The sequence below is a fragment of the Branchiostoma lanceolatum genome, chromosome 1 (assembly GCF_035083965.1).
Source record: "Branchiostoma lanceolatum isolate klBraLanc5 chromosome 1, klBraLanc5.hap2, whole genome shotgun sequence".
Taxonomy (NCBI): Eukaryota; Metazoa; Chordata; class Leptocardii; order Amphioxiformes; family Branchiostomatidae; genus Branchiostoma; species Branchiostoma lanceolatum.
Genome location: NC_089722.1, coordinates 40,504,197 through 40,519,370, shown reverse-complemented (window position 1 = coordinate 40,519,370; position 15,174 = coordinate 40,504,197). Strand labels below are relative to the sequence as shown.

The window sequence follows — 15,174 nt, the reverse complement described above, 5'->3', positions numbered from 1 at the left end:
AAAATGGACTGAAATATAACCACTTTTGTGTACCATTAAGGATATGTATTTAGCCCATAAATAATAATGATTTTGTTTGTGCTAAATTGTTCAACTTTTTACTGGAATTTATGACAACTTTGGTCTATGGCCTTACTCATGCATCAAGAGTTTTGAATAAAAAGGTTGAAACCGATAATCGACTGTGGTGTCTCAACCGTCATCCCTGCCCCATGAACTAATAACCAAGAAATCAAATTGTTGTCCAAAACACTCGTGCTCCATGTCACTTAATGTGCTGAGCCCGACAATTGTTGGTTTTCACATGCTTGTTCTGTATGCTAGCCCTGACAATTGTAGGGTTGAGGGTATTTCTAGAATGCGTATCTTGCACCCGCACGGTTGTTGTCAAGCAAAGTAACTGAAAATGAGCAATATCAAACTTGAACCCTTTGTTTCAAAGGTGTCTGGGCAGTGGGGGTATGGTTTTGCTCTGGAAACCCAGCAGGACAAGGGTTAAGCCCGTCACACATTTCCTCAACCTTGCCGCCAGCCACAACTGGGACCTTCAACGCACAACCTTCATCAAAAGGGATGCTGGGCTCAAGTGACATCACTACAGCAGAACGTCGCTCACTGATGGGGCACAGGGCTGAGTGGAGAAGAAGAACGCATTGTTCCCCGTGTTGGCATAGCTACATTGGGACCAGTCTAACCAGATTTAGGCAACACCTACATGTACATGTATCTGTGACACAACAACCAGGACTACTTACTTGCAAGCTGTGGTGAGATGCGGTCTGGAGAGTTAAATGCAGAAGTGTTCTCAAGATTGGACATGATTTGTACAAAGCCACCGGGCAGACAGGTGGTCAGGAATGTTTGCTAGAGCATATGCTATGTGGGATTGTATATCGTTGTGGTACAGGGTATCTACACACCGTGGCCGAGCGATGTCCGTCATTGGGTACGGTCTAAAAGTACAGGCCCGATTTACCGGGTATGGCCCAAATGTTTAGTGGGTACGGCCCGAATTTAAGGGTACAGCCGAATTTCTAGCGAGTACGCCCGAAGGGAGTTTGATGGGGGTGTTTGGGGAAAGTTTGGATGGACATGGTCAGCTGTGTGTTTCAATGCACGAACTGCCTATATCTATGGCACAGCCAAGACATCACATGAAAATGCTCTAGTCTTAACCTTACAAGTCACAGCTTACAAAAAAAATCAAAACGCTCGATCAGTGATCTCAGTGATTTTAATTTACAGCAGCGTAATTTCAACATGACATGCGCAAAATACCAGAGAGAAACAACAAGTTCCATAAACTGTGCTACACCACTTACAGGGAAACCCTCACACCTAATAGTACATGTAACTGATGAAAATACAAGTCTTTTCCCACAATATATACCACATCTCATTCTCCATAGTCTACGCGACTAAAACAACCAGATTCTTTCCTCCCTTACGGTTATTTTATAAGCTAAGCCCTCCATGTGACGACTGACTTTTGGTAGATCAAATAAAAAACTGCTCACATGTTGGCTAAAGAAATAAGTACACCCAGTCCCTGAATTTAGTACACAACGCTCAATTTGGTGCTTTTTATTGCATTTAGCCTGGTGTAAATTTAACACAAAATGTTACATGTCAGAGAGGCTACGGTGAAAATCTTGGTAAACAGTTCAAACATTTTATGGCTAAGACTAATCCAGAGGTTTACAGTAGTGTATTAAGTCTATGGTACATTTTAAGCAATTTTGGGGTGACGAGTTAAAAAGGTTGTTTACTTTCAGGTTTACTCTTTGAACATCTTACATCAAATGTCCTAATTTGGTACAACCTTCGGCTGTTCTAAGAAAAAAAAACAATACTTTTCCTCAGATTTGAGAATCCAGGAAATGACTTTTCATAGAAAACAGAACAACTTTTTCTTGGAAACTGGCTTTAGAGACAAATGCAGCAAAAACTATTCATATATGTTGAGGGAACACCTACTCTTTTTAGAACACACAATAGTTTACAAAAAGAAAACTAGATTTAGAAAATTGAAATGACACTACTGAAAAAAATAAAGAAATTACTCCATGTGTCATACACAATCCTTTTTCTTAGCAGTCCAAAACCAAAGAAGGCCCAAAAAATGTATTTTTCATACCGATTTCACCGTAACACAAAATATCAGCGCTTCAGCTAATGCCTTGTTCATTGTCACCAAAACAATGGCTACTCCAAAAAAGATGCAAAAAGTAACGTTAAGTATTTAAAGTGTAAAAGTAACAATCGGAAAATCCAGGGTTTTATCCAGATAACTTGCACTTTTTGGTAACTTGAATTTTTTTGCATAGCTTACTGCATACTCAAAAAATTTAATATTAGCATCTTGGTTTAGAAGACCAATATTCCAAGACGTTGACTGAAGGAGGGTTTGAGTAAAACTGTGGAGTTGTTTTTGTGTGTCTTGGAACCTTGAAAAAGGTACATATCTTCCTCTCTTTAGTTTTCACCTTGTCCTCTCATAAATTTACTACTTAGAAATGCCAGAGAACCAATGAGATACATTGGTGTTGTCTTGACAGAAATATATTTGAAGTAGCACTAGTTTATCTGGGTAAAACTGAGGATTGATCCGCCTTAAACAACTCAAGTACTCAAATAAAGGAGAGAATCTTGAATATCATTAAGACAACCATAACCTTTCTATTTTCAAGCCAACAAGTGTACGTAGGATAGAGCAACCCTCTGCTGAAGTTTCTTTGGGACAAAACACTACAAATTCCTAACATTGAAGTAAAACAGATACTTTCCATTCTGTGCATATTAGATGTGCTCTCTTGGAGACCAAACTTTTACAAAAACACATTAGCTACATTGAACATATATATAGATATTTCTTGTGTTATTTTTCAAGTCGTTTGGAGGTTGATGCCCCCCTCCCCACTGTCCCAGTTTTCAACAACCAATCACAAGTCCAGTACTATAGCTAACTACAATATCATTACATCAGTATATTTTCTTATGGAATAACTTTTATGATCCACCATTTTTACAACTTAACAATTCACCAGTTTCTGATCTTCCAAGTGGACAAAAAAACTACTTAAACCCCATGCACTGTGCAGCAGTATAACTGCCCTAAGAATGTGATACAGTACTAAACAAGATATTTACTCACAATCGTGTCAAAAAAGAATCACAAAAATGTCTACTTGCAGAAGTGTGGTGATGAACAGAGATATTCCTCTACATTTGTGAAGAAGACAATTCCTGATGAAGATTGAAATGACTAAGTATCATTTGTGTAAATCTTTCCAATTGGAGAAAATTTTGGCCACACCTCAGCAGTGCAGCCATTCTACATTTTTGCTATGCGGCCCTGAGTCTCTGTTACAGTGACTGGGCGGTCTGAGCAAGAGTAAGACAGTTGTGGAAAGCTGAACTTTAGTTACAGCACAAAAACAGGGTTTACCCGAAATATTCAATCATAACTCAAGTCTTCCTCAGTGCATGACCTCTGACATTTGACCTTATGTCATGTGACTCAAGTAATAGCCATCAGGTCACATGACAACAGCAGTGGGTCAGTGCCCCTGAGGAAGACTGAAGTTCCAGTTGAAAGTTTGGGTAAGTCCTGCTTTGCTTGGGAACAAGAAAATCAACTTTCCACAACGTCTTTTACCAACACGGAGCAACTTTTCTGCAAGGATCAAGAAGAGGACATTGGTGATGCGATCACGTCCGAATAGCTTAAAGATTGACATCTACACCTCGGGAACAATTTTTCAACTACAGGAGAACAGTACGTCAGGAGCGGTGAACAGGTCAAGCCTCCGCCGGTCGTTTCTCGCCATGTTTTTTTGTGTATTCTTCCGCGTTCTTCAAGAACTTCTTCCTGTCTTTTGAGTACTCCTCGGCCAGGTCGCCCCGTAGCGGGTGTTCGGGCTCTGGGTCGTTCACCAGCGCTACCAGCGCGTTGATAACTGGGGGAACAAACATGGCACGATGAGACATAAACACTTCCGTCAGGTTGGTAGTTAAGCCCCTAACTGGACCCGAGGCACGCTGGCGTCGTTGCTGCGGCCGATCGAATTGACAAAGCACTCATCGAATTTCATTGTCAAAAAAAAGAATCTTTTGATTGCGGAAGCTTTGTGTCTTTTTGGTCATACTCGTATGTTTTGAATGATATTCCCATTATAAAGTCAAGAGTAACACAAATCCAGTTTAGGACGCAGCAACGCCACCAGCGTGCCACGGGTCCAGTGAGAGGGGGTTTAGGAAAGCTAATATTACTTAAGGAAATACCTGCACAGCTTCAATTTTACATGTAATATCCTGCATATGAACAATTAAAACCTGCACATACAAGAGCCATACGAGTATATCAAGCCCTGCGTACCTTGGTCAGTCCTGGTGGCAGGTTTCCAGTTCTCTGCACTGATGATGGGCAGACACACCTGCCCCTTCTCGTCGATGTTGGGGTGGTAGATCTTCGTCTTGAAGGTGATCCTCGGAGGCTTGAAGGGGTACTCTGCTGGGAAGACTATCTCGATCTTAAATGCACCTTTGTTGTACGGGGGGCTGTCCTTAAATATTAAAAAATAAACATCATTTAGCATAATATGCTGCATTAGCAAGACAATGACTCCATTCTCTGAATTATTTTTCTTCTCATATGCAGTCAAACCTGTACAAGTGACCACCTCTACATAAGGACTACTTGGTCAATGTGGCCACTTTTTTGTTGTGCCTTAGATAATTTTTCCCATTGACACAAGCACTGATTAAGAATCCTGTCTGTACTCTGTAGTGACCACCAGTCCACATTGACCAGATTTTATCAGTCCCTTGAATGGTCTTCTTGGGAAGTTAAGACTGCACACTGTGCACAGCAAACGTGCTAGTGGGTAGAGTACTTGCTCTGCATGTGCGTTTGATTCCCAAAAACCGAATCATACCAAAGACTTTAAAGCGGTACATACTACTTTTCTGCAGTACTGTAACTAGCAGATTATGACATCATCAAAATCTTAACAGGAAAGTTGTTTCAGCATTCTTACCGTACATCTATATACATGTACTAGAATCATGTGTGCTTAATTAGAAGAAACAAATGTACTTACTGGCACAATGAGCCCCTGCCAGAGAAGCATGTTGGATTCATCCACCTGGATGTCTCGGAATGACTTTATACCATTCTGGCGCATTTGCGAAAGTTCCTACAAGAGAAAAGCAGTTTGTAACAAAACTATCTTATACTAAGTTATAGGGTTGAGTACCAAGACAAATTACATCAGGACAAGTACAAAATACTAAAGCTTATTTGCATGATTACAGTGTGGTAGAAACCTTCATTTTTATTAATGGAAATGGACGAAAATTGATGCACACGCGAATTTCATCCATATCAAATCAGCATAGCCTTTTATATAACTAAAAATGTTTTAGTCTTTGATACCTTGATACCTATCAGTATCACAAAGATGGAAATTTAGCATTGGAAAATGACAAAAACAAATTGTATGGTGTTGAAATCAGCTCCTTTTTTTAGTATAACGTTATACATGCTAGAACTTTCTGGGCAACTCGTGTATTCATATCACATGTCATGGATTTATACATACAGTTATGATTTGTATGGTGTGATAAATATTATCAATTTGTAGCCTTGAGTACAATGCTGTTGCAGCCTACATACAGGCAATATGATTAATAAAAAGGTTGAATGGAACAGTTTCAGTTGCCGTTCTAGGAAAAGGGACCAAATTTAGGAACAAAAGGGTCGAACTTCTAGAAGAGCTCGTATGAAAAAATGAGCTTCATGGTACATCTGTTGATTAGACAAATCCCATAAAATAAACATGAATCCTTGATCATTGTCATTATGAGCTGATGATAACAATGTCATTAACAATTTATGCGTTGTCATTCGACAAATGAGTGCCCCCCTCCCAAGGTAGGGTGTTGGTGTTTCACTTTCGAGCACGTTACAAAAACGGCTGTGTCTTCGACCAACGCATGGACTTCACAACTAAGGAGGCCTTCAGTTCGCTAAGGGCCACTCTATATCTCATTAGAAAACACACAACAACCGTCCAAGTTGTGGAGTTTGTATGAAAAACGGTTCCGAAGTTATCCGGGTCTGGTATGCCGCGAATATATTTTGCTGCTACGTGCCGCCGCGCCTCGAACAACGCGGGTTCACAACCGGCATTTCCTGAAACTTAAACCGCCTTGTACGCGCCACTTTCACCACGTATGCCGTCAAAAATCACGGATTCTGAACCTCTGAAGCCTTATCTACCATGGAAAACGGCCAAGGTTTGAATAAGAGCCGTTGTTAACGTTTTTCGAACCGTTTTTCCGTGAGACTTACCTTTGCCAACCTTCGAGTGGCGGCCATGATGACAAGTTCCCAGAATGCAGTGCGACGGGTGGACCCTGTTACACTTCCGGATTATTGTCAATTTTTTTGGCAACGACACATAGTGCGTGCCGTTTCTTTTGGAAGCTATGAGTTTTACTTGGATACTTGGATAATTTTACGGAGTATAAGGTCCGGCGGGGTTCGAATCCAAGCGTAGATGACTATGTTATGAGCTCTGATCTGCAAGTTAGTGGCAGGGGGTGTTATCCTTTGTAGGGGCGTAAAGCCGAAGATCCCTACTCTCCAAGCAGAGGTTGAATGGGCAGATCGTCACCGCACCGTTTTATCATATGCCGTTTTTTTAATGCCGTTTTTTTCGCTAGCCCATTGAATGGGCTAGTGAAAAAAAACGGCAGATGATAAAACGGTGACGATCTGCCAATTCAACCTCTGCTTGGAGAGTAGAAGATCCCGTCTTCTAGGATATATGTTACGTTAGTCACTTGATATGACTTGACTTGATATGCAAACAATTTAGAGCACTGAGACAAAAGTGCAGTGACTTTCTACAACTACAAACACATAAAAGTATTAAAATACAAATAGATTAATGAGGTTAAACTAATTTCTCGCAACGTGTCTAATGCGTCAATTGTTTTTGTTGGGCCGGGTGCAGACTCAAGAGCCTACTGTGGGAATGTCATCATAAGGGACGGCACATTATACATTGGACAGGGCGTTACGATTCAACGTGAAAATGGCTTACTATTCATGTACGTACTGCTGGATCGAACATCGTTTTCCACGAAGCCAACGGGGAATTACACCTTCCATCATGGACTTGATTTATTTGCCGTATGAGAAAATAATTCTACGTTGCTCCCTCCAAATTATTACAAGCGTTTTACCCCCTGAGAATCTCTCGCAAAGAACCAGTTTTCAGGCACAGTTCCAGTCCGTCTTCCAGTCTGAATCAACCAAATCTAGTTTTACGTTTTCATTTCTAAAAGTTTTAGTTTCGAAATGGCGAGTTTGACTGTACCAGTACGTCTGTCCGCTGTAGCTGTGATGTTGGCGCTGGTTCTGTGCGGGACACTACCGGAGGGATCCCGGGCACAGTGCCCCTCCATGTGCACCTGTGCAGATGGCACCGTGTCGTGTGTAGGACAGGTGAGTTCTTTGTGTGTGTGTGTGTTAATTTGCTTTTGCTTTTGGACAGGCAACGTGGCACTGCATAATTATGTGACATCTCATGTGTAACACACAACGAGAACGCTAAACTTGATAATGTTACTGAAGTAGTCCCAGCCTTTTTAGACTGTAGGGGTAGTGGGTGGTATATATAGATTATATTAAACAGTTCAGTACTAGCTCGTGTAGCTAGCTCATGTCAACTGAAAAGATTGAGCCAGCGGTTACGGAGGCTGGGAAAGATCATGATACTGACAGAGAGAGCTTTACTACAACTAGGGCGGAGTTAACCTGACTAAATTGCGCTCCTGGCGGCCGGTCCGATGGATACCGACCCCTAGGGGGTGGGGGGGGTCATTAACCTCCGCCAGCGAGAGCTTGTGCGAACACTGGCTGGGGCCCAGTAAAACACACCTAAGCCCACGAATGGTTTTCATGCTTTGTACACGTCACATGGGGATTAGATAAAAGAACAAGGTGCCGACTGTACAATTTCACAGAAGAAGATGCCATTTTACAGCGTTTTGTACACCATTTTAGGTGTTTTTGTTGTCGTTTTTCTTTTTGACGGGACCCTAATGAATTGCAAGTTATCATACTGATTTTGAGGGATGTACAAAACCCCTCCAAAAACACACAAAACAAACTGATTCCCATTTTTGACCAACTGATACCGTTGTTAATGAAAGAAAAGGGGACAGACATTTTCAAGTTTAAGTTTAGTTATAACATGGGTGTAACGATACAAAAAATAGTTGCAGTTATATTAACAAAATCATCGCAGTGGTATTGAATAAACATGCAGGCGATGGTCTCACATACCATGCGATCTATGGCAACCAAGTGACTTGATATTTTATCTTCTTACACAGAACCTAAAAGAAATCCCGAAGGACATCCCAGCCGACACCACCACCCTGCTCCTACACGACAATGCCATCACAGAGGCAGCGGATCTACAGTTTCTCAGTCTCAAGTCTCTCAAGGTAGAGTTTCATTTCTATATTCAGATTGTGTAGTTAGTATAGATGAACCATGTCGCGACTAGCTAGGCAGTCGGAGATGTCAGACTTCACCCCCTTACCCATACTTGTACTTGCTCTTCCATTGTTACGGACAAAAATGGCAGCAATGAGGATACATGGCAATGCTGCGTTGTTCATAATACGAACAGTCATATAAACCAGAAATTGTAATATACATGTATCAAACACAAACGAAAATATACCCTTTTTGCACACGCGCTTTCTAAGTCGACTCCAAGTAGCTGAGTCGACTCTAAGTCTTCTGAAAAATGCATGTGCAAATCGGGCCATAGATACATATAATATGTCAGCACCATTGAGTTATACATGCTTTTTTACTAACTTACGGTATTTTCATTTTTTTCTAGGTCCTGAACATCAGTAAGAACCAGCTGTACATGGTTGAATCGCTGGCGTACGAAGGGCTCCCTGGGCTGGAGAGTCTGGACCTGAGCGATAACGCCATCATGCAGTTCGACCTGAACAGGTCCCCCGCGCTTCAGCTGCCCTTTCTCACGGAGCTCAGGCTCAACGAGAACAAGATTACCTCCATACCGGATAACGCCTTCACCGGTAGGTACGCACTGCACGAAATGGTCTCGGATCCTGACGTATCCGGACAGGAGCAACGGGATCCGGAACCTCCAAGCCAGATGGGATCCGGAAGCCTCCGGTCGGATACGGGGGCCGTATTGTACTAAAACAACTCAAATTTACCCTACATTAACCTATTATGCAAGTGGTACCCTGATATATACCACTTGCACATGCAAGTTATTTCAGGTTAATTACCTTCGCGACGAATGGTTTCGTCGAGAAGGTTATTCGACGGTGCTTGTCTGTGTGTCTGTTAGTGAACAGAATAAGTCGAGAACGCCTGGATGGTTTGTTGTCGTAGTTGGTGTGTCGGTGTGTATGTGGCAAATCTCAAGATGATTAGATTTTGGGCGAAGTGTTTTGCATAATTAACGAGAAAAGTGTAAAAATGTGTTCAATTGTATGCTTTACTATGCGTTCTGGTTGCGACGGGGATATTGATACGGGTAGATTGGGGGCAAAGTTGGTCATGAGGGGTCATGAGGGGTCATGAGGCAGGCAGGAAACGTCAGTTACATGTACTGCAGCTGCCAGGGACAAATTGGCTATCAGCCAGCTGTAGGGCAGATACAAGAGATAGGCTTGCCCATATAGGCAGTAATGCTTTAAAGCACTAAAACAAGGGCTCAGAAAAGGATTCACCTTAATTGCAAGCCCCAAAAATTCTTATGCACCAGAAAGCCACATCTGTCTACTTTAGAATCATGCAAAGAAAATAGACAGTTGACCAGCTCGTTCTCTCGTAACAGCTGACAGACGAAAACAATCGTCAACTTTGACCTACTCCCAGCCTGGAAGAGTCCACTCGGAGCATGTGAAACCAAACCACAAAGATATCTCCTTACACCAATTAAAAGACTGAAACATACAAATTTTGACCAAAGTTGGATATACACGGCCTTATATGAGTAAGAACAGTCATTAATGCAGTGCCACAGCATGGGAATACCGAGCATGTCTGTGTGTCTGTTAGTGAACACGATAAGTCGAGAATTCTTGGAAGGATTGTCTTGGTATTTGGTATGTTGGTAGGTCTCGATGAAACCTGAAAATGATTAGATTTTGGGCCCCCTATCGGCTTGTTACGGTACTGCAGCGGAACTTCATGTTATGATATCTCGTGTTGTGGACATGCTATGGAACTGATTTTTAAGTGGTAGATAGCTCGTTGGGCAGAGAGTAAGTGGTATAGGCTTGGGCCCCCTAGCAACTTTTTTGGAACTGCAGGGGTAGGTTTTGCTTCAGACTTTGAAAGGGAATAACTCAAGAAGGGCTTGATGGAAGGTCATGATTTTTTGCATGTACATAGCTTGAGCGATGATGTACATGATTGGATACTTATTATGCAAATCAGTAACTAATTTGCATAATTAATGAGGAAAGTTTATACATTCATCAATTTCCATGATAGGACTCGCAAACATGTGACATATGTAACTGAGGAAGAGAGAAATATTAATAGATATCAGCTATGCAAATGAGAACCTCATTTACATAATCAATGAGAAAATAATATAACTCGAGATGGGCTTGATGGATGGTCATGATTTTTGGTATGTAGATAGCTTATGTGATGCTTTGTATGATTGGATGATAATTATGCAAATCAGATTATAATTAATGAGGCAATTTTAAAAACCTGCTGTGTTCCATGATATGACTATTCAAATATGTGACATTTGTAACTGAGGAAGAGAGGAATGTCAATAGATAGAAATTATGCAAATGTAGGCCTAATTTGCATAATTCATGAGAAACTACTATCATTCCATACTAGTAAATAACGGCAATTTCATACTTGTTGCATTTAGAAGTTGTGTGAATGTGAACACCATTGAATCAAATTATGCTAATAAGGAGCTTATTTGCATTATTGATGAAAAATGTTAGCATAACCTTCTTTGTTAAGCTCATAATCATAACAAGGAGGTTTGGACAACTTATATTATTTGGGTGAGGAGGATCAACTGGTATGATTTTTGATTGATGAAAAACACTCCTAATACGTCAGTCATAAAGGTCAAAATCATTTCGCGAAGGTATGAGGTCGTAGAACTCTTGTTTGAGTTGTTTTAGTACAATACGGCCCCCGTATCCGACCGGATTCTTACGGATCTGAGGTTCAGGACCCCGTTTCTCCTGTGCAGATATGTAAGGATCCGAGGCCATTTTGTGAAGTGACAGCTGCTGTAGCCTGGAGTCCGGATCCAGCCTTCTTATCTTTAATTTAGCCCGACGCTACCCCAAGCCCCGTTCCCCACCAGGAAGACCGGGCGCCGTTAGTCTTCTTGGCGGGGAGCGGAGCTTGGGCAGCGGACTAAATTTAAGCTAAGAAGGCTGGACTCTAGGCTACGGTTGCTGAGTGTTGACACATACATGTATGATTCTAAAACATGTTTCAACTGTAATTATAATTTCCAACACAAAATTGGACAGCAGGGATGGCAGACTTCACCCTCTTCTCGTGCTGAAAACAGCCAAAGATGCGCTCAAGCATACTGCTTGGCTGTCAGAGACACACATACAGACACATCAAATTCGTGGCGTCGGTGTGGCGTAATGGTGAGAGCATAGGGCTGCCAAACAGCGTGGCCGAGTTCGATTCCGGCTCTCCCCCAGACATGTCTGGACATGCACCCGACGTTGTGCCCTTGGGAAAGGCACTTAACACAAAATCCCTCACTTCACTCAGGTGTAAATGAGTACCTAGCTTTGTCTAGGGACGTCCCTCGGATAGGACGTTAAATGGAGGTCCCGTGTTTGAGGAGAGCCACACCTTGAGCACGTAAAAGAACCCACCACATCTTTCGAAAAAGAGCAGGGGCATGCCCCGGTGTGAGTAGCTCAAAACGTTCCGGTCGAAATGGGGTAGGGAATTTCCCGAGCAGCCTTCGTAACCCCTGCTTCTCCTAATGGGTCAGTGAAGTCATGCTTGTCTTGAGCATTGATGTTTCTGGCCTAGGGTGAAGAGATGCTGCTACAATAACAATTGAGCCGCCTTTCTTCGTAAATTGATGGCAACATCAGGCTCTGATGAATTGATTAGAAAAAAAAAAAAAATTCAACTTACTAAAGGTAATATGACATTCATGACGTAACTTCCGTTATAGGGCTCCCTAAGATTGAGAAGCTGCACCTGTCCAGAAACGGCATCTTCGCCCTATCGGACGTTGCCTCCGTCATGTATTGTCCTTAGCAATGAGCTACTATCACCAAGGACAATTCCCTTGCTTTGGTCAGTGAAATAACCTTACACAATGTAATTTAAGCCTAATTGACTATGATATAATCATATTCTGTTATAAGTCTGCCGACGATGGAGAAGCTGGATCTGTCCAGAAACGGCATCCTCGCCACTGTCCTTAGCTTTGCGTGATCTGTGAAGTAATATCAAATTCAAGGCAAACCAATCATACGCATGTTGTCCTTCCGTTATACTGTAGGTCTGCCGGAGCTGCAGAAATTGGATCTGTCCAGAAACGGTATCTCCGCCCTGTCGGACATTGCCTTCGGCATGTCAGCGATGAACACATCGTTGCCTAGCTGGTTGATGAAGGACATATAATTTCCTTGCTCTGATCTATGAAACAACATTACACAGCATCTAATCTCAGCCTAAGTAATCATAAGTTAAGCCTAACTAATTATATTCATCTTGTCCCTCCGTTATACTGTCCTTGCACCATGCACTGTCCTTAGCGATGCATTAGCCTCTACCAGTCTCCGCGGGTCGCTGGGAAAATAGTAGAAATTGGCCAAATAGAGTCAATTGTATGAAGGGAGTCGGCTACGGAGAGAGGGTCCAATAGGCAACCCTAACTGCGGATAGAAATGTTGTCCTCCATGGCCAAAGTCCCCGGCAAATGTTCTCTCTATTTCCGACGCCGTTAGTCTGGAAGAGACTAGCAATGAACTACCGTTGCCTTGATGATGATGGACATATAATGCCATTGCTTTGATCTATGAACCAATAAAATTACACAGCATCTAATTAAAGCCTAACTAATCATATGTTAAGCCTTACTAACCAAATGTTAAGCCTGACTAATCATATGCATCTTGTCCCTCCGTTATACTGTAGGTCTGCCGATGATGCAGAAGCTGGGCCTGTCCAGAAACGGCATCTTCGCCCTGTCGGACGTTGCCTACGCCACTGTCCTTGGTGATGAACTGCTGTTCATTGCCTTGATCATCAAGGACAGTAAATCTTTTTGCTCTGTGAAGTAATCTTACACAATGTAATTTAAGCCTAACTAATTATGATTATGATAATCTGTTATAGGTCTGCCGAAGATGCAGAAACTGGACCTGTCCAGAAACGGCATCTTCGCCCTGTCGGACGTTGCCTTCTCCACGGACCACGCCCTGACCAGCCTGGACCTGTCCGGTAACTACATGATCGCGCTGTTCCCGGACCTGTTCGTGCAGCTGCCCAACCTGCGCGAGCTCAGGCTGCACGATAACCACATCTTCACCCTGGCACCGGGGGCCTTCAGGGGGCTGGAGAACCTCAAGGTGTTATAATTTGACCTTCTGTGAATGCCATTTCAACTCAGTAGCTCTCTATGAGAATGCTTAAAAGTCCTTTTCTTTTTAAGCCTCCTTCACTTGGACAACAGCAAGACGTAACATTTAATTTTGATTGGTTCTTTTTTTATATTTGTTTTATATTTCCGAATCTGTTTTGTAAATGTGAGATGCAGTTATGGTGTTTGATCGCATGAAAATTATTGTATATATTAGGAAAAAGTTTTAAGTTTCTGGCTTAAGTTTTGCAACGACTCCCTTACAAAGGGCCGCTTAGCTGAGATTCTGTTGGTTCCTTTATTCATCTGATTGTTCGGCCAACAAGCCGGTTGATTGATTGATTGATTAATTAATTGATTGATTGATTGGTTAAGTGATTGATTGATTGATTGATTTGTTGGTTGGTTGAAAGGGCGGATGATTGAATTGATGGATGATTAAATGGATGGATGGATGATTGAATGGATGGATGAATGAATTATCAATCGAGCTATCGATCGATTGATTGATTGATTGATTGATTGATTGATTGATTGATAAATTGTTTGCTTGCTTGCTTGCTCGCTTGCTTGCTTGCTTGATCATTGGATCTATTGATTTCCGTAGAGCCTGACTCTGGCGGGTAACAAGTTGTCGGTGCCGGTCGCGGAGCCGTTCCGGAACCTGACGGGCCTGCTGGACGTGACCCTGGCCAACAACTCCTGGGTGTGTGAGGCCGTCTGCGAGCTGCTGCCCGTCCAGGCTCTCATCTCCGCACGCTCCATATACAAACAACAGGTAAAGGAATCATGGTAAAGCTTAATCTCCAAGCAGACCCAACGGATTGCAAAGACCGTATCCAACTGGAAGAAGGAGCTTGTACAGCAATCCTTAGGTTGCAAAACATACTTCTTCTGCCAGTTGGATACGGTCTTCGCAACCTATAGATCTGCTTGGAGATTAGTAAAAGCTCACCTGATGTAATATATGAAAACTTACTATCATCTCATCACCACCAGATTCGATCCTCAAAATATATGTTCCTGTTTTTTAACCTCCTTGGTTCCTGGTACACGTGCACCAATGGGTTTAAAACCGTTAAATCCATGCTTGTATATGCCCTGAATCGTGATTGCACCCAGTCTAACTCCACTTTACTAGCTCATCTATTTTAATTTCATCACTCAGATGTCAGATCGAAAAGTTTATCTCCCCAGTCATGCCAGCGGCCGACGAAACAAAATAGGTTCGGTGGTTTCTGCTTGGGTTGGCCAAGTAACCAGAAAAGTTTTTTTTTCCTAGGCCATGTCAGTTGATGGATCATTTGTACCTGTCGGTAGTGTAATTGACGGTGAAGTTATTTTATAAATCAGTTAGTATTACCTGTTACTTTTATCAAAGCAATGCTTCATCTGATCGATGTTAGAAATTTAAAAACCGTTTGTAGTTATGTATCAAATTGAATGTCCATGAATTAGGAATCATGCATCTATGTTTTAGCGATTTTAT

General features: G+C 42.1%; 2 protein-coding genes across 2 annotated transcripts in view; one reads left to right on the top strand and one right to left on the bottom strand.

The window, feature by feature from the left end:
• Nucleotides 1-3,467: 3,467 nt before the first annotated feature.
• LOC136423061 (ubiquitin-conjugating enzyme E2 L3-like) lies at nt 3,468-6,475 on the bottom strand. The gene is made up of 4 exons (XM_066411065.1): nt 6,356-6,475; nt 5,103-5,198; nt 4,379-4,565; nt 3,468-3,959 (listed from the first exon to the last, which is right to left on the bottom strand). The coding sequence occupies exons 1-4, from the start codon at nt 6,380-6,382 to the stop codon at nt 3,802-3,804; spliced, it is 468 nt and encodes a 155-aa protein (XP_066267162.1). The 5' UTR covers nt 6,383-6,475; the 3' UTR covers nt 3,468-3,801.
• A 690-nt stretch (nt 6,476-7,165) lies between these two features.
• LOC136423050 (reticulon-4 receptor-like) overlaps nt 7,166-15,174 on the top strand; it is an 8,939-nt gene continuing 930 nt past the window's right edge. Inside the window, exons 1-5 of the mRNA XM_066411053.1 lie at nt 7,166-7,516; nt 8,410-8,523; nt 8,931-9,135; nt 13,442-13,674; nt 14,293-14,463. Coding sequence (XP_066267150.1) covers nt 7,370-7,516; nt 8,410-8,523; nt 8,931-9,135; nt 13,442-13,674; nt 14,293-14,463 — 870 coding nt within the window. The 5' untranslated portion in view covers nt 7,166-7,369. The remainder of the gene's footprint in view (nt 7,517-8,409; nt 8,524-8,930; nt 9,136-13,441; nt 13,675-14,292; nt 14,464-15,174) is intronic.

What these genes read in the sequence shown, in the direction of transcription:
- LOC136423061 (XM_066411065.1), bottom strand. Translation starts at nt 6,382, where the DNA reads ATGGCCGCCACTCGAAGGTTGGCAAAG. An exon ending in CCACTCGAAGGTTGGCAAAG is followed by an intron (nt 5,199 to 6,355) that starts GTAAGTCTCACG and finishes TTTCTCTTGTAG; the next exon opens with GAACTTTCGCAAATGCGCCA. An exon ending in TGCCACCAGGACTGACCAAG is followed by an intron (nt 3,960 to 4,378) that starts GTACGCAGGGCT and finishes TTGTTCCCCCAG; the next exon opens with TTATCAACGCGCTGGTAGCG.